Source organism: Pangasianodon hypophthalmus, chromosome 2 (genome assembly GCF_027358585.1).
Source record: "Pangasianodon hypophthalmus isolate fPanHyp1 chromosome 2, fPanHyp1.pri, whole genome shotgun sequence".
Classification (NCBI taxonomy): Eukaryota; Metazoa; Chordata; class Actinopteri; order Siluriformes; family Pangasiidae; genus Pangasianodon; species Pangasianodon hypophthalmus.
The window spans coordinates 22,895,292-22,914,377 of NC_069711.1; the positions used below are offsets into that span (position 1 = coordinate 22,895,292).

General features: G+C 42.7%; 1 protein-coding gene across 4 annotated transcripts in view; it reads right to left on the reverse strand.

Moving 5' to 3' along the window:
* pik3r3b (phosphoinositide-3-kinase, regulatory subunit 3b (gamma)) overlaps positions 1-19,086 on the reverse strand; it is a 191,104-nt gene that overhangs the window by 6,296 nt on the left and 165,722 nt on the right. For 2 of the 4 annotated variants that reach the window (XM_026933188.3, XM_053230320.1), the window contains 8 exons: positions 4,826-4,937; positions 2,615-2,713; positions 2,348-2,528; positions 1,721-1,846; positions 1,089-1,231; positions 799-975; positions 546-620; positions 152-322 (listed from right to left, as the gene is read on the reverse strand). In XM_026933188.3, the coding sequence (XP_026788989.1) occupies positions 152-322; positions 546-620; positions 799-975; positions 1,089-1,231; positions 1,721-1,846; positions 2,348-2,528; positions 2,615-2,713; positions 4,826-4,937 (1,084 nt within the window). Of the gene's footprint in view, positions 1-151; positions 323-545; positions 621-798; positions 976-1,088; positions 1,232-1,720; positions 1,847-2,347; positions 2,529-2,614; positions 2,714-4,825; positions 4,938-9,315; positions 9,561-13,458; positions 13,933-19,086 lie in introns of those variants that run through there. The other 2 variants (XM_026933190.3, XM_026933189.3) reach the window with 2 other exon arrangements.

The window sequence follows — 19,086 nt, forward strand, 5'->3', positions numbered from 1 at the left end:
TTTTTCCCCACATTGCCCACCACTAATAATATGTCAATCAATCATCCTGACTGGCTTTGGCCCTTCACTGACAGCACTTTTGGAAAATTAAGTGTTACTAAAGTGTTCTGTAGGAAACTTAATGTGAATTAGAAATGTAAATGCTACTCACACTACAGAGCAGGCGTAACAGCCCTTCTTGCTGCTCTCGCGGATGAGGAAGGCTCCGTCTGGCTTGCCCAGCAGAAGATCCTCAGCCTGTGTGCGGTTCAGGTCCCCAACAAACCAACTCTTCTCATCGTAGTGTGGCAGGTTCTCATCTTCTTCACTCACAAAGTAAGTACTGGACCCAAAAAAACAGGCAGAACATGGTAAGAGACTGACAGCAGTTACAGTTCTAGCACTACATAACCGACACTGATGATGCAGCAAGTCTTGTTTCTATTTAGTGAGCAAGCTGCAGAGAAGGCCGGTAAGTGAATTCATAGCCAGCCCTAATAGTGAATCAAGAGTACTGTAAAAATAAAAGGAAAACGGGAAAAAAAAAGCACTTCTAATGAACTTACTCATCTGTGTTCTCGTTTTTGATGCCGAGCCAGTCATTTATTCGTTTCTGACGTACGCCTTTGTGATTGAGCCAGCTGCGAGGAAGGAAGACAGAAATTACTGATGAGGGAAAAACTCACAGACACGCATGCACACACAGACAGACACACACACACACACACACACACACACACACACACACACACAGACACATAGACACACAGACACACACAAACACGCCCTGCTCTACATGGAATAAAAGCAGCCACTTACACAAGATACTGATCTCGGATTTTCCTCAGCTGGATAAGGTCTGGCTTTAAGCTATTCATCTTTTTGTCTGTCTCCCTGTTGTCTAGAGCTTGCGTCTTCAGGTCCTGCTCCAGGCGGATTTTGCTTTCGTGGATCTCCCCTAGTCGCGATTTGAGTTTGGCGTAGTTCATCATTATCCTAGCAGAAAAGCAAAGTGTTTTATTAGTATGTTGCACTGGTCTATATGGGATTTCCAGTGACCTTTGCTGGAATTAGGACCAGAAGACTGATTATTCCAAACGAGTGTGTACCTTTCGATCTCTTTGTCATTGCCCTCTCTGCGGAAGCGCTCGATATATTCCTTGCTGTAGCGCTCCTGCGTGTGACATTGCTCTTCGAATATCTTGATGGTCTCGTTGAAGGCTTCTATTGCAGTGCGCTTCATCTGAATCTCCTGCAATCGAAGGCAAAAGAAAATCAATGCACTCAATACTGACACAAATTGGGTTCTCACCACTGAAACACCGCTCCAAATGGCACATGACATGTACTGCTCATGCTAAACCCCGTCACAAAGAAGTATGTAGTGCACAGTATGTGAACAATGAATATGAACGTATGCCAGTGGTACCACAATAATGCACCACTAGTGCTACCTTGATGTTTCATTTTCAATACAAAAGAAGACGAAAAACGCAAATGCGTCTGCAGTTATACACTGTAACTGTGCAGTATAATACTGAATAATACTGTATAACTGTGGGAAGTACAGCATCTAGCATACACTGTGTATACTGCCATTTCAAACATAGCCACTTGTTGAAAACAGGTTATGTTGTCAAAGCTGAGAGTACCACATGTGGAGAGTTTATGTTTAAACAAATGGGCCTGGATATTCTAAGATGAACCAGTTTGATGCAACTGTATTCTTTATTTTATATACCTGCGACGTCTTTGTGTACTCGTCATACAGTCTGTCATACTCTTTGCTCTTTTCCTGATATTGATTGTGATATTCCTGGAGTTTCTTCCCCACAGCATCGATGTTGTCTTCTTTTACCAGCTGATCCTGAGAGAGACAGAGAGAGAGGGGCGGGTTGGAAGAGGTGTTACTGAAGAAAATAAGAGGCCTTCAGGCACAACCTTGTAAAATTTGCTCACAGACTAGATCTCTTTCCTTGTAGGAAGAAGGAATAATTAATAAAACCGAAAATTCCAGTGCATTTTTGTGGTACCTTCTAAATAATAGTTGCCATGTGAGTGCCTTAGAAACACATGGTGATGGGGGTGGGGGGGTGGGGTAAGGAATAAATGCCTGGATGGCCTTTCGACATTGTGGATGTGTGCAATTATTTAGAGAGTGCGCTGCAGTGGCAAATAAGCACAGTAATATTTCATGCCGTGAACATCCTGCTGCTTTGGCACTTTCACAAGCAACAAGCTGCAGTGTTCATTGACCAAACAGAGTCTTAGAACAAGCGTGGGGGGCTGTGGGGCGGCAAACAGCATCGAGAGAGAGGCGGGCAGGCTGAAAGGAGGGGGAAGTGAGAGAGGTGTGCAGTGCTTGTACCTGCTGGTAGCGGGAGATGGGGTACATGAGCTTGACGTCCAGTTTTGTGTTGTACTGAGCCAGAGACTCGTGTCTGTAGTGACTGATGAGCTCCACCACCGAACTGAAGGTAAGCGGGTCTGAGAAACCATATTTGCCGTCACGATGGTAGATCTTTATTAGCTTATTGTTGCCACCTTTCCTAAAGGGACAAATCAACTTGCATTAGACGATGAATTCAAAAAGAACATCACAACCTAGAGCTTAAATACGTGAAGCAGTTCCCACCTTAAAGTTAACGTGTAGTCTCCCTGCATTTTAGTCGAGGCATCCCGTACCAGGAAGGTCCCGTCTGGCATGTCTCGCAGTTTGTCGTTCACCTCTTCCCTGGATAGCAAAAAGGAGTTGAGATAAAGAGACAGAAGGAGGGGAGAAAACGTGAAGACAGTCAGGTTAGAGGCACGTATGACATCCCTGAAATCTTCATAGACAAATGAACAGTAAAAGCCTCTGCTCTGTGTGAACAGCACTGGCGTAAAAGTGCTCTCCTGCTGCTTTCTCCTGTCAGGAGTGTGTGTTTGTTCTGGATGAGGACGAAGGCACTAGCCTGTGACCGTGCGGTCTGATGCTGGCATCTGAGAGCGAACGAGACCTCTCAGCATGGTTTACTTTTCCTAACACTCAGACTTAACTGACATTTTCTCACACTTACACACACTGTTTGATGCATTAACCCTTCTGTTCTGTACACTCATATAGAACATCAAAATACAGTTGTAAAAATGTATCTTTACAAAAAGAATATATCGTATCTTCATTCAGCTATTAGTAATATAGTGATCGTTTATTGCAATGGACACATGATGTGTCACTTTCATACAGATTCACACAGAGTGACCTTGTTCCTCTTTAAATATCTTTTGACCTTGACAGAACCTAAGGTTTAAAAAGAGCCCAAAAGAGAAAACTCAAGGTCTTGTCTTCTTTCACTCTTATCCAACCTGTCTGAGTCCACTCTCTCTCGTCCCTGTCTGGGCCCTTTGGTCGTCTCAGTCATGCTGCTGCTCAGCTGACCTCTGATCCAGTGCTCTCAGGAGGGGCTTATATTTATCCTGCTGTGGGCATCTGAGGTAAAGACACTATCACACAATGTTGCTCCTACCTCTGCAGCAGCAGAGGGGAGCAAACTTTAAAAACTTTTTTTTTTTAATCCAGTCTGCAGTAGGGGGCTTGTGGCGTATTTTTGGTACGATGCAGATATGCCGCCCTATTTTAGAGTATAGTAGACATTAGATAGGGCAAGCTTCAGATCATTCGAGGAATCAGAGCATGAACACAAGCTGGATGATTTTGTATTAGTGATGTACTTTTCACACCACTCCACTTTGAGTCCATTAGTATGATGATTTTAATGTGCCCCAAAAAAAATCCATAACAACACTAACTTTAAGTATAAAAGGATTTGCTCAAGGCAAAATTATTCAGACATGAGCCATTAAGCCATAAGCTTCCAAAATATATCCATATCCTAATGTTACATGGCAGCATTAAGAGCTGCAGACACACTAGGAACAAATACACTACTAAATGCCAGATCTGACTGGTTGTTTCTAATTTTACCTGCAAAATGAGTCACACACTGAAAATAGCTAGGATTTCAGGTCAAACTAAAAGAAGCTCGAGGCTTGCATGGAGTCCTTCACCTCTGCGCGTGTTTAATGGGGATCTACAGCAGTCTCAGATGTCTGCCTGATTCTTAGAGCACCTGAGCTGCATTTCTACACGCTCCACATCAAATGGGGATAAAGCCGGTCAATAAGCAGCCCTCTAATCTGCTAAAACCTGAGAGTTTTATGGACTCGCCAAGCTGTTTGACATTTTGGGAGATTTAGGCTTCTTCTATCCCTGCTATATCTGACTAAAATGCAGCTCTCCGTTTTTGTTTTTTTTTCCTCACAGTTGTTGATTTAATCTAGAGCAGCTGCCAGGCTGTCATGGCCCTTGCAGAGCTATATGAGGGAGGAAGAGTGGAATAAAATAAGTTAATAAGAAGTTTTGCTCATGGAAGGAAAAAAAAAAAAAAAAAAAAAAAAAAAAAAAAAAGAGATATCCAGTTCCATCCAGTAGCCGTGAGATTTGTTCTATTAACAGAGAGCAGGCGTGTGCGCTGCTATATGAGAAAGGTGTGAGCAGAGTGAAGCGGATGACGCAGCACTGTGCCGAGAGACTGGTTGTCGGCAGGGAGATATGGCGGCTCAGATCAGGAGGGGGTTGTGGAGCGATGATGGAGGAGGGAGATGGGCTGGGAATGGTTCTTCTTCCCACAGAGGGGAAGCTTATGCTGTGGAAACCTGGTGAGCCTTTTATCTCATCTGCAGGGGATCTCATGACTCCCATCACCTGACGTGGCTGGGTGAATAATTGCACACTCTGCAGAAGAAATGTGTGTGTGTGTGTTCACAGTGCAGGTGGGCAAAGAGGTAGAGACACACATCTTACCTTGATATGTCTCCCCAGTACCATTCAGCGTCCTGCAACGAGCTGCTTGCAGCCTCCTTCACGCCGTTACTGTTCACAGGAGTCATGGGTTTGGCCGGCTTGGGAGGAAGAGCTGTGAGAGAGAAATGAAGCTTTAATATCAGGGCACAGAATTGTCCTTGAGCTGTTATAACCCACCATATGCAAATATCAAAGCTAGTCTCCTTAAAGATTATCGAATGGTTCAACTGTCAAAACAGAAGTCTGTTACTAATTAAAAAACAAGTCAAAACACAAACAGCTGGCCCACAGTCACGTGGTGCTGCCGTGAGAATCTAAATTTGAGCTGTCACTGTGGACAGAGCAACAGTTTTTCTTATTAAAAAAAAAAAAAAAAAAAAAAAAAAAAACTGGCTAGATTAACCATACCCACAGACGAGAAAGCCATAACATCACCAAATAAAACAGGGCAAGGCTATTTCTCGTTAAACACACACACACACACACACACACACACACACACACACACACACACACACTTCTCTAAACCAGGGTTTCTGCAGGTATCAGCAAATTCAATTTACTGCTTTTTATAACCCTATAATGCAGCCTTTTAATGCCAAGGAGGCCCCATCTGTGCAACTCAGGAATACTGATATAAGGAGCCTGCGGTCGAGAAACAGATGATGTCTTGGCAACACTTTGTTCACTAACGAAGTCATAACTGAACTAAGTTTGCTTGACGCAGATGAAAGATGATCACAGCCGTGCTGATATCAAGCACAACATTGCTCCAACTTGGGTGATATTGCTTATTGCATCAGTTTGTGTCCCGGCAGAATTATTCCTAATTTTTTTTCTTATTCATATTATACAGCTACTGTGAAATAAAAAAAAAAATACAAAAATGAAACTACTGTGGATCGTATATAAACTGCTAAAGCCATTATTATATAATGCTTTCTCATGACACATGAATACCTGCTAAACTCCACAAGCTAAAGACACACACCCGCACCTCACTTATTTTGGCTGTCAAGTGTTTAATTTGTAGTAAATAAACAGGCCTGACTGCTATTGAATGAGAACGTGACTGGCCATCATGCGTTCTCTGTTTTTGTCCAAACACATTTTAACAGCTGGAGCAACAGCTCAGAGAACACTGAAGCTGCTCGCGGCGCTTTCCAGAGTGGAGGACAAACGTGAACCGATCTTCATCATGGTCCAATCAGACCAAAAAATTTAGTGTGCGAAGTGCCTCTTCTTTCCAGGGCTTATTCCTCTATACCCATCTCCTCCGTCCTCTGCTGGCATTAAGCTTCTAAACTCCTCCAAGCCCAGAGTAATCAATTCAGGAGGCAGCTAAACGAGGCAGCTACAGGACGGCGGCTAACGACATGCAAAGGTGCTATATATCGCCTGATGGAGAGCAATTTCAGTGTAATTATCCTGAGCCAGAGGTGGTGTATAGCTCTGCGACTGAGGTTGCTTTAAAGATAAAAAGCTGCCGATGCTTGTGGTGTGTATGTGTGTTTTGTGAGCGAGGCCAGGTTGAGGTGTGTGTGTAGTGGCTTTGGCAACCTGCACCAGGCCAGGTGCAGCTGGCAAGGAAGAGTTACCGACTTTGAGGGAGCAGAGGGGAAAAATAAGCTCGAGCTTTAACTCACAGAGGGTGCAGTGTTCGGCACAACCCTCACGCCAAGCCAAATTAAACTTCTCCTGACCCAGTCTGAAGCCTAACACGCAGCACCGCACCCACAACGTCCGTTCACCACGCGCCCAGAGCTGCTGCCGCGGCCTTTTAAGTGAAAATCAAAGACACACTCCAGCCCTTCTCACATGGGGAAAACATCAAACGCTGCTGACTTGGGTGGAAAGCCGACGCGTACAAAAAGGAGAGCAGAATCGTGCAGAAATGCACCTTGAGTGAGAGTGGTTATTCAACATGCGTTGTGATTCCCACACAGAGCTGTGGAAAGCCTCCGTGAGGGTGCCACCATCATCACGAAGGGGGTTGTTATGTATTAACACAGGATGGTTTTGGAAGAAATGGTGAGGGCTCTAAAAGACATGGCCATGTCCTGGATTGTACTAACAGTCTCTTCTGGCCCAGGAAGAGCTCTGTGGAATGTCAGCTGAGCATCCTGTACATGGACTGTCACTAAAATAAAACCAGACAGGAATGTGCAATGCTCGGTGAGACCAGAGAGTGAAATATCTCTGCTTATACGTACTGAACAGAAAAAAAAAAAAAAAAAAAACTCTATAATGCTGTGTGATAGTTGAAAATGTACCAAGAGCATTAACTAGAACAACAAAACTTTACTCGTCCCCAATTCGCTTCATGTATTGCTATGTAAGAGACTTCATTCTTCAAGCTGCGGGTTTTAAAATCAGCTTCAGCAGGAGTGGAAGGAGGAAGAGGGGAGTATGAATGGTGTTCTTTGAGGGCATGATTAATTAAAAGCAGTGCTGCAGTTGGGGAGGTGTGGAGTGAGTTAGAGCGGACACACACACACACACACACACACACACACACCCAACCACCCCAGGGCGGGACTTACACCCACATTAACCCGGTGGGGTGAGGAGCACAGACCAGTCACAGAGGAGATGGCTTAACAGAGCTTCTACAGGTGCACGTCCTCTCTCTCTCTCTCTCTCTCTCTCTCTCTGTCTCTCTCTCTCTCTCTCTCTCACACACACACTCACACACACACACACATTTCAGTCTGACATAGAGGGGGAAGACAGGAAGCCAGGGGAGGAAAAGACACATTTGGTCTTTTGAGAGAGAAAGTAAAAGAGGTAGAGTACAGTGCAGAAAAAGGGAAAAGTGAGAATGTGGCCTCTCGGTGCACTTTCTCACTGTCAGAAGCTGGGAGGTAACAGAAGTCAGCTGGTCTCAGGGCTGGTTACAGATTCTGAAAGCAGCTTTTGTGCATCATGTATGATTTATGTTCCTTTTATTATCAGAACAGTTGTGCATCTTTAAAAAAAAAAAAAAAAGTCTACAAAGGTTAGCTGTGTGTGTGTGTGTGTGTGTGTGTGTGTGTGTGTGTGTGTGCAACACCCATGCAGATCGGTGAGAGGGCTGAGGGATTTCATGTAGCCACAAAGGCCCATTGAGGGCTACAGTAGCAGGGCGGCATGCTGCCATGAGGAAGGGAAATGCCTCTGTGGGTTTTACACACACACACACACACACACACACACACACACAAAGAGGCCAAAAGGCAGGTGCACCAACAGAGCTGAAACCTCACATTCCTGCCTACAGTTTTCCATGGTCAGCTCTTTCTGCAAGTGCGGGACCAACTCTGCAACCCCCCTCCCCCCCAAACACAGACAGACAAACACACACACACACACTTATCTTTAAATTGTTTGACACTAAGTCGAAAGGAAAGGGGTGAGATGGAAAACGAAACACTTCTAGTGCTACACTTCTGCTACTACGAATGACAATAAGGCGTGCTACACAATAGTCGACACACTCAACAAAGCTTCCTCATGTTGCTATTGTGTTCCTCGTCCATTAAACAGTATAATAAAATTAGCAACACCAACTTAGCACAACTCTCCCTTTCCCCGAACCAGCCTGACACAAAAAGAAACAAAGCGCATTCTCTCTCTCTCTCTTTTTTTAATCTTTCAAACCACTAAATTTTAAAGTCACAAATGAGGACAGGCTGAGTCAGATCAGGCCAGGCGGACACAACAAGAGAAAGCGGAATAAAGAAAAGTGAGCGACAATACATTCCCGCAGCGCAGCTCCAAACAAAGGAGACTCCACATCGAGGGGTGAACTCTGCTCCCTCTTATTAGCTGCAACTCGCATCGCTGACAGGATGCTCAACGCCAAACGGATGACATGCTACCTACATGCCTTTCTTCGTATTAAAAAAAGAAAGGAAAAGAAAGGGAAAAAAACAAAAAAAATCTAAATTCTTATTTTAGAAAACTTCCAACTCCACAAGATACAAAGTAAACACATGCATACACACATGCATGCAGTTTGTCTGGAATGTGCAGAGGTGCATTAGCATGAGAAAGGCTGCTTGACAGCGAGTAAAGGCAGTCAAACGAAGACTGCTGCGTACCAGTCCAAATCAAAAATTCATAAAACAGCTGGACAGGGGATCTGACAAAAAAAATAAGGAGCATCATACGAGCCAAACAGAGCATGCACGTTACAATCATATGCTTGGTTTAACAGCCAGCCATGTTTATCCTAGGCTCTTGCAGCGGATTACGTTTTACTAATTCTTTTAGTAATACTTTTATTTATCCAGAGAATAAAAATACAGAAACTTAAAGAGGATCAGGACAATGCCATTGTCAACTCTGCACATCCAGCTAGCATCAAGTATTACGACTCAACACACAAAAGGACACACTAATTACCACGGAGCGTCCTTTGTCTCCCAGTGGGACGATTACAAAGAAGACGGAGAAGAGGCGACAGCCGTGAAATAAGAAGAAAAGCAGAAAGATGACAGCACGCTTACCTTCCTCCACTGCTTCCTCTTTCAGCTGCATGCGTACGGAGTGCGCTCAGCTGCCTGGGACACGAGTCCTCTCTTTCTCTCTCTCACTCACTCTCACTCCCTCTCGCCCTCCCTCTCTCCCTCTCTCTCTCGCTCTCTCCACCCTCCGCCTGCGTTGTGGCTCTCAGACTGAAGCCAGAGGGAAAATCCCTGCTCCTAAATTCAGATGCTGCTGCCTTAACAAACCCTCTGAATGGAGACGTCGGCTGCAGCCAATGGGAGCGCGGTTTGGGGGGTTGGTTGGGGGGGGTTGGTATGACCATATGAGAAAGAGAAAGAGAGAGAGAGTGAGAGAGAGAGAGACAGAGAAAGCTCAGGGGAATGGTGAGGGAGAAGGAGGGGAGAGACGCTCCTCCCAGAAAGGAACGAGACACAAACGTAGACACACACACGCACACACACGGAGCAACTTTGTGCCCCTCGTCTCAAATAGCCTACATGGAAACTCCATGAAAACAACGTAATGTCACATTTAAACAACTGTCACTTCTTTGCGCCTCCAAAAACGTCCTTTTACGTCAACATGTGGTGAGTAAGAGTCAGAAAGTTCCTGTCTGAAATGGTGCCCTATTCCTTATTATGGTTATCCTATACCGCCTAGTGTACATTAGGGGTACAGCAGTGCATTATGGGATTTCATAAACACTTCATTCAAAATAATGCAATTCCCCCAAATAGGGCAGAACTAAGCTGAGAAATGAAGTAAAAGCCAGAGAGATGGAGTGACAAAGAGACACAGAGAAAAAGAGAATGGGTGCCCAGGATGTGCCTTCACAATGCCACATCTTTCAGAGCTCACACGCAACTGAAAATATCGCTTAAAAAGTAAATTAAAAATCATAGCCAGAGGTCAGTCTCAATGGCAATTTCCATTCACTGAGACACTTCTAACTGCCCAAGCGCCCTACTCTGTGTCCTGGGACGAAAATGGAACACCACCCACTCTCTCTGACACATTTGGCACTGCGAGTCGCCGCTGCCTTCGATCCGAAGTGCAGGTTCCCTCAGGGGCGGCGTATCACCTGTGCTCATTGTGCAGTGCAACGGAACAAAGCGTCCGCCGTCTCTGCTCTGAGTGACATGCACGCGCACACACACACACACACACGCACACAGACACAGACACACGCACACAGACACACACACAGAGTCGCCAACGCTCTTGATGACCTCCTGAGCCTTTTACATTTCAGTTAAATATTCTAATGAACATCTGCACCAGGAGCCTCTCTCTGCACCCCTTCCTCTTCATGCTCCCCTGGGCCAGGGGGTTCTCCGCCCTCAGGTCCCACAACTAGCATCAAGACAGCTGGCCAGAGGATGACAAAGCGGCTATGTACACTGAAATGATATTCACTAGGCTTTGTGTGGTGGAGGAGAGAAAGGTGAGAGAGAGAGAAAGAGGTGTTCGTAAAGCTCTCTCGCTCACCATAAACCAGCACGCCTTGACATTAAAGCAGGAGATAAGATGAATGTGTGGACTGATCGCGCTCATTCATTCCAACGGCAGCACAATCGAACCGCTATTCAGTCCATAATTCTACCTGCCACAACGCTGAAGCCTGACTCAACCTAGCAAAGCTCTATCAGGGGAAAAAACCCACAAAAATAAGCAGCTGCAAAAAAAAGTCTTTCGCTCAAAGGCAGGATGGAAATCCTGGGCAAACTGGGGCTATTCAGGGCTATACACTTTGCTGGCATATTTAAACTAAAGTATCCAGACAATTGTTGAAAATCATTTAAAAAAACATGATGTGATCTTGACTCCCTAGGTAATTTCACAGTAGAGGTGCACAGCATGTTGCACTTGTATCATATCTTACAATAAATGAAAACAGATCGGTGAAACCATGGCCAAAAATGAACTGGATCATGATTTCTGTTGAAAACATCCAAAGAAAACTCTGGAACCTCAGTTTATATTTCAAGATTCTGCAATATCAGTGGTAAAACTGCAATCATATTATTGTGATAATAATGAACAAACGATATATTGTTCAGCCCTATTTCACACAGCTTGTGCTTTGTTTGGGCAAATCATAACCCAAACCCTATGACCGTTGCTGGAATAAAATTACAGCTCCAGCTCGCTCAAGTCAAACACTGACTCTTTTCACGCATTCTGCTTGCAAAGAGTCATCTGAGCCTTTATTACAGGAATCATCCCATCAAGAATTAACGGTCCGGATTAACGAGCCATTGTCAGTCGTGGCTCCTGAATGGGGTCCGGGCTCGAGTCTATGACATCACTGTTGAACGGCTGTAAAACGCTGTCAAAGTCATGTTTAATATATTACACAGGCCTGGGAGCTGCATATGAAAAGAAAGAGCACTGAACTGAAACAGGGCTTTGCATAGATAACACTAAAGAAAGAAGGCTCAAGAACGTTCCAGACACGGATGTCAGAAGGTCCGGAAGAGCGTAGACGCCACTAATAAGTGCAGTGGACACAAGCCGAAAGAATTGGCTAAAAACAAATAAGTAAAAATATGAAAATAACTCTAGGTGAAGAAAGTCAAGCCGTCATTCTAAATGAAAAAATAAATAAATAAATAAATAAATCTATCTTAAATGATAAGATTTAGTTTAGGGTTACTAATACCCACATTGTCAGACAAGAGGACATTAATATCGGTCCAAAGCTATATGTGATATTAATCAGTTTATCTGTAGTTATTATTATATGAATCACATTTTGTGAGTAGTTATCATTATCACTTTGGTAGTAAATATTATATGAATTACAATGCAGTAATTATAGTAATCACTTTGTCTGTAGTTATTATTATATGAATCATTGCGTCTGTAGTTATTATTATATAATTCATTTTGTCTGTAATTATTATACAAATCATTTTGTCTGTAGTTATTATTATATAAATAATTTTGCCTGTAGTTATTATTATATAATTCATTTCATCTGTAATTATTATACGAATCATTTTGTCTGTAATTATTATTATATAAATAATTTTGTCTGTAGTTATATAATTAATTTTGTCTGTAATTATTATACGAATCATTGTCTGTAGTTATTATACAAATCATTCTCTCTGTAGTTATTATGAATTACAAATTGTGAGGCAAATGAAAACCTTACAAGTGCAACATAAACTTTTTTCTAGACAAATCCAGACACTCATTAAGCGCTGGAACACTGGCACTGAATGAAATGAAGGTTAGCCTATATAGAAAAAAAAAGATACACTTCTCTGACACATACTTGCAATAAACAATTAAAAAAAGAAGTTTTCATTTGACTTACTGTCAGATATTCTTACAATAATCGCTTTGTGTAATTGTTAAGGGATTAATCACAGTGTTTAGTTAAACTGTGTTAAACTATAAACACACTACAGCTGAACTGGCCACACACCCACTACTGCCTGATGTCCCATCAAGTGTGAACTGTCTTTTCAGGATTATTTGATCAGGACAAATAAGAGACTATAGCTACTAAAACTAGATAAGATCTTAACAAAGCAGATCCACACAAACCTGCTGGTGTCATTTCAAGGATTTGATGCAAATGGAGGTGGCTGGAGGACACTCACCCGCCTCAACTACACCTACTGTAGAGGGCTCTCTCCATTTCAATATGCAAAGCCAAGGACACGTCTACTTCACATATTCAAAAGGTGAACAGCAGTCCATTATTCAGCACAGTCCATCCACACACACACACACACACGCGCGCGCGCGCAGTGATGTCACTGGGTTACTGTCTGTGCAAAAGAATAGAAATGTCTCAGGGCTCAAAACGCTGCATTAGGACGAGCTGCATGTGAGGAAGAGCAGAGAGCAGAGAGCAGAGAGAGAGACTGGGCTGGCGGGGATGAAAAGCCGGCTGTGACCTGCTTACAGATGGCGCACAAAAGACTGCTGAGAGGGAAAAAAAAAAAAAGGGAAAAGTTGAATGAGGAAGAAAAGCCAACAAAGCTGCGCGCTAGTTAGCGATCAGAGCCTCGGTTTTGTCTTTATCCCCAGCTGCACTGACTCAGGACTGTAGCACTGCATTATGTGCAGCTAGAGACGCTTGAAAGTGTGTTTTAAATGGCAGTGCGTTATGTAATCTCTCAGCAGAGTCGTGTCAGGGTGCTCACCTGGAGGCTGGTCCATCTCAATGTAAAATATCAGTTCTGTGGAATATGGCATCATCAAATCATCCCTCGGCTCGGCATCGTCTTTCTCCGTATTCCACACTGTATTGTACATTGTCTCACTCCAGGGATGAATGACACTTATCCCTCGTCAAATCATTAAAAACCAGCTCGAATGAAGACACGAATCCGAAGTGCTAGTCTCTGATTTAATCCTGCAAGCTAACGTTAGCTACCTTAGACTTGACTTGACGCGCGAGCTCAATTTTTTTTTTTTTTTAATTCTCCAAATCTGAATGCCCGCTTCAGACTACAATCTTGCTGTAACTAAACGCAATAAAGCGCCAGGCTTTTTCAGCGATATAACGTTACTTCCTGAAATTTCAACATATTACAAAACAGACCAGAAAGTAGATACCAGCTCTACAATCTACTGAGCCCCATCAAGTCGAAACGGTTAATTCTTTCATTTCAAGAGCTCTCACAGCAAACCTTTCACTTCATGCGGAACCAACCATTCTTTACGGACAGAACGGGGGTTGACACGATGTAACAAAGTCGTGCAGGACGACTGCACTACGCCACACTAAAGTTCTAATCAATATTATAGATTATATATATTTGCTTGCAGCGGAATTTACAATAAATTCAGTCTCTTGGTTTATAGTTAAGATTTTATTTTAGCGAAACTTCAATCACAAGTGACATCATATTTTAACACCCCTCTCTCCGAGACTTGATGGTGTCGCCCCAGCCCGAGCGACGTGCCATGCTCAAGCGCTGCTCAGTGCGCAGACTCCAAACTCGGCAGCCAATCAGAAGCGCCGTTTCTCCGGGTCTGTTGCCAAAGAAGGAATTTGCATAAATTTTTTTGGAGAGCCGCGTGTTTCTCAGGAGCCAATGAACATGCGAAAAAAGCTGAACTTAAACTCTGATTGGTCCAACCGTTACTATGAGGAACATAGGGGAAAGGGGGAGAACATGGGTACAGAGTAAAAAATGTAATTGAGGACTTTGAGGACTTGGAATCTTTGCACAAATTCAACATGGAAAGATGAACACATAGCTAGACATATTTTGGTTAAATATGTATTTCTGTGTCATGAAGATGTGTAATACAGCTAGCTGTAAATGAGCAGGACAATGACAGGGGCTTTAATGCAGTACAGTTCAAGTTTATCCAGTTAAATCCCACCAACTTTATCCAACAACATCATTACTCATTTCTTTCTTTTTTTTTCTTTACAACACACACTTTTTGGTATTACATTAAAAATGTTTTATCGTAAAGCCTTTTCATCCACGGTGTTACATGAAAACTTAACAACACAATAACTACTCCAAAAATCATCCAAAAACTACGAGGAAAGAAATGGTCAAGTTTACACTGAGTACCACTAGGCTTTCCTTCTTTTTTTCTTAAATGTTTCCTATGTAATGCATTTCACCCTGCATGGAAATAAGAACTGCTTCAATCAAAGTAGTAAAAAAAAAGAAGTAAAAAATCACAATGGAAAAAAGTTGTCAGTGATATTTACTAAAGTCTGATAGAAAGTCTCATTAACAGCCGATTTTTGAAAGTAAGTGCTGAAAGTGGACATTGATTCGCCTGTCTTGTCCTCTTTTTTATTCACATCTGTCAAGTCTGAAACTCTTCATGGATAAGGATGTCCATCTTCCCCATCCTGCAGAGACCTCAACATAACATTAAGAGCATCTATTTAATTCAACACTCAGAGGACCAGCCAGATGGCTTCTGCCTGCCACAGGCATTTCTTATCAAGTGTGTCAAACTTGCTTAATTGTCACTAACTGTGCCTCGGTCCTGTGTTGACAGATGGATCCGAAACAATGACCAAGCAGTGACTCCCAGTGGAAACCTATTATACCTAAAATATATTCACAAACTGCATTTAAAAGTAGCCTGGGAATACACTTACTGGCTTAACAGCCATCAAATTAAGACTCAATAAAATATCATATCAAGAACATCACCATATAAAACATTACATAAGAATATTCCTTACTAATGCTTGTGGGGGAGAGCTTTTTGTTTAAATTACACATCTCTTGAGGTTCAACCATACGTTAATTCCCTTTACACTGAAGTCACACACACACGATTAGAGTGAGGTGGCCATAGAAATCAGTTACAGATCCATATGAAGCTGTGAGAATCAAGAGTATCAATGGACAGGACACTGATTAAGCAAGATTAAGATTTTTTTTTTTGTAGATAATAAAATACTCAATTATGCTCTTATAAAACAAGGCAAAGAAAAACGTATGCACATTTGATATGGTGAGGTTTTATGTAAGGAGAAGTGTATTCAGGCTAGCCATCAGGACAGAGCACTGCATGTTTTCTTGAAGAGAGAAAAAAAAGAATGGCTGGTGAGAGAACGTCTGTTTTCAGCTGCTATAATATAAGTAATATCAGGAACTAACTTTTTCTGCAGACGTTTTACAACATTGCTGCGCAATAAGAGGAATAAAACACTTTGTGATATGCTGTTATTGGAAAATAATCAACTTTGGGTGGTAATAGCCAGGCCACATCACACCACCCCATCGTTGATTCATTTCCTGTACCAGCACACCCTGTAGGGTTTGAATCCTTACACATGTAAGCTATTAATTATGTACTGTGTTTTGCAACTTGAAATGTCAATATGTGATTAGTTAGTTATTAGTTAATTAGTAACAGGTAGATAATTAGCAGCTAAGTATCAAGCGTGAAGTTCAACAACACCAGATTTTCTGCCACATCAACATCCATAATGCATCCTTATCCAACAATTCCAAAAGATGTTTAAAATAATGTTCTGTTTCAGTATTGCATGATTTTCGCATGGTGCTTAGATCAGAAAAATTCTGTCACATGAATAATGAGCTTAAGGACAATCACATGATAGCTGCATCGAAACTTCAACACAAACTAATGCTAATGTAAATACAGCGTCCGTTCTCTGGCTGTCTTATTATAATAATACAAGTTGTTTCCACGCCTCAGTCTAAACCTGCTTCCCTAACTGATGGAAAGAAAACTTGTTTCAAACAGGTTGTAGTTTTATTTACAAACCCAATCTCCTGCCTTCATTTTTCATCATGTCATCAGAGTTAGTTGCAATTCTCTGTGAGGGCTTCTGCTGAGAACCGTTCGCATGTTAAATTTTATGAGCTGAATTTTCTCATTCCACTCTGCCTCTGTGCATGTAGAGTGTTGACTTTGAGCCAAAGGGCAGGCGTGACTAACTGAGAGATTCTAATCAGCCTGACCACATTGTGTATGTGTGTGCGTAAAATAAAGCCTTACTTGATGAAAAGATCTGATTATAGAGATTATACAGTAGCCTCAGGCACTGTCATAGTTTTTTTCTGTGTCCTTAGCAGCTCAAGTGTACAGTTTTCATGTGGATGTGAACAGACTGTTCTATGGCAGAAGTTGAGTATTAAAGATACGCACCTCTGTGGCTGTTGTGTAAGCACTGATCTCTCTGATACATAATTCATAAAGTTTCTGAAATCAAAAGAAGGCAATGCCATCGCTCTCCAGCTGAAATGGCTAAGGGAAATTGGTCCCATGCTGTTATAAATTACATGGTGAGAGAGATCGCCTTTTCACTTTTTTGCTGAGCTCATCAGATCCAGGCTGCTCCCTTCGTCACTGTCTCTCTCGCTCTATCGCTCTCTTTCTTTGTTTGGTAACACAGTATAAGAAACTGCCAGTCTAAGCTGTACACCATCTTCCTCCGAGCTCCGTCCTCCATATGGTAACATGCGAGAACAGAACAGCCTGCCCCAGTAACCCCAAACTTAGGCTTCCTTTCACTTCTATTTTTGCTGCCGTTGCAAATTTTCATTCCGTCTAAGAAACATGTAAAGCATGCCTTGTAAGAACATACAGGTAACAGCCACCATGGCTTCCCAGAGAGAATATGGTATCGTTTGCATTTGCACAGACTCTTCCATTAGAGGTGAGACACTAAATAATGGGTTCACATGACAAGCCTGGAACCCATCTGCCTGAAAGCACATTACCAAGTGGGCATTACAAATTAAAAAAAAAAAAAAAAAAGTTCTTTATTATCAGATACACTATTGAGTGTGACTTGCTATCAGCCAGTATTTTTCCACTGAGCTACACTAATGGGCTCTTATGGCTGCACTCCCCAGGAGGAGTCATGTGTCTCGGATAATGTACGCTCCGACTCGAGTTAAACGATTAAGCGCACTGTCTGGAAGTTTCACCTCGCTTTTTTCCTCCGCGCAAATTTCTGTACATTTGTCTGGATGCAACCATGCACTGAGAATTAAAATATGCAGGAAAACGCATGACTAGGCAGAGCACACACGCTACAGGGCGGCCTTAAAACTGACACCAATGTGTTAATGACTCTGCCAAAGTGAGAGGTGGAGATACGACCCCCCTCCCTTTCAGAGCTTATCAGTCTCTCCTCCCATCCTCCAAACCGAGTGATGTCATCCTGCAATGTGAGCGTCCCTGTTGGACTGATGCAATACTCCGGTGACACAGTGTAATAAGCTGGTGACACCCACCTACCCGCCTCTCTCTCTCTCTCTCTCTCTCTCACTCTCTCTCTTATCATCATCATCATCTTTGTACACTCTAATGTTATGTTTTAGATTGTAATTTTTTTTTCACCCCTTTCCTGTCTACTTTTTTTGGCCTGTCTCTCTCCCCATCACTTTCTCTCTCCTTCTCTCTCCCCCTCTCCTTCTCTGTGGTTGTCATGGTACCGGCCACCATGGCTCAGCATTCTGCAGATAAAGGCCGGACTCTAACTCTTTAACCCCTTCCTGCCTGCAGGCTGAATGACTCTGTCAGATACGATATCAGCCAGCTGGATCCACACACCCTTCTCATATTTACAGCCTGCAGTGCTGATTAAGCAGCTATTGATGCTACAAGTGCCATATCAGCCATAAGATATGATAAAAGCCTGCAAAACAAACAGTAACATCAGAGCCTTGATATGTGGATTGAAGTTATTCCAACCCCATGTACAGAACCAGCCAGGGGAAAACTGCAATGCTCTAGTGCTAGTTTGATGACAAATTGCTGAACAGTCTTTTAAACTGAGGCCAGGATTGTGTCACCTCAGTGAGAGTGAATCCTGATTATGATCATGATTGACGATAAGTGGGTTATTAATGGAGTCCATAGTACATGAAAAATTGTTAGAGGCTTCTTCATTTCTTGGCATAAAGTGAAACAGAGATCTGTTATTATGATTAGGATCAGTGTCCCAACACTGATCCCACCTCATATTTAAAAAATAAGGACAGATCCAAACAAGAACCAGCAGAAACTGGGGTTTCTGGAACAGTGGCAATGACGGCAGTAAACGCAACTGCTTCATCAGTAACACATATAAATAGGGCTTAGATTAGTCTTGCAAGATAGACTTCTAGGTATCAATAAAGACTCTGGTATGTCTCATCAAAAATGTGGCCAAGCACTGCCAACTTTAACATTCATTCACCTCCAAGTGCTTTATCCTGCTCAGGGTGGCAGTGGACCTGGAACATACCCCCGGAACAATGGAGCTATTTGCGTGACATTGCAAATAACTGACTATAGAATAGGAAACACGCGAGGGTAACCAC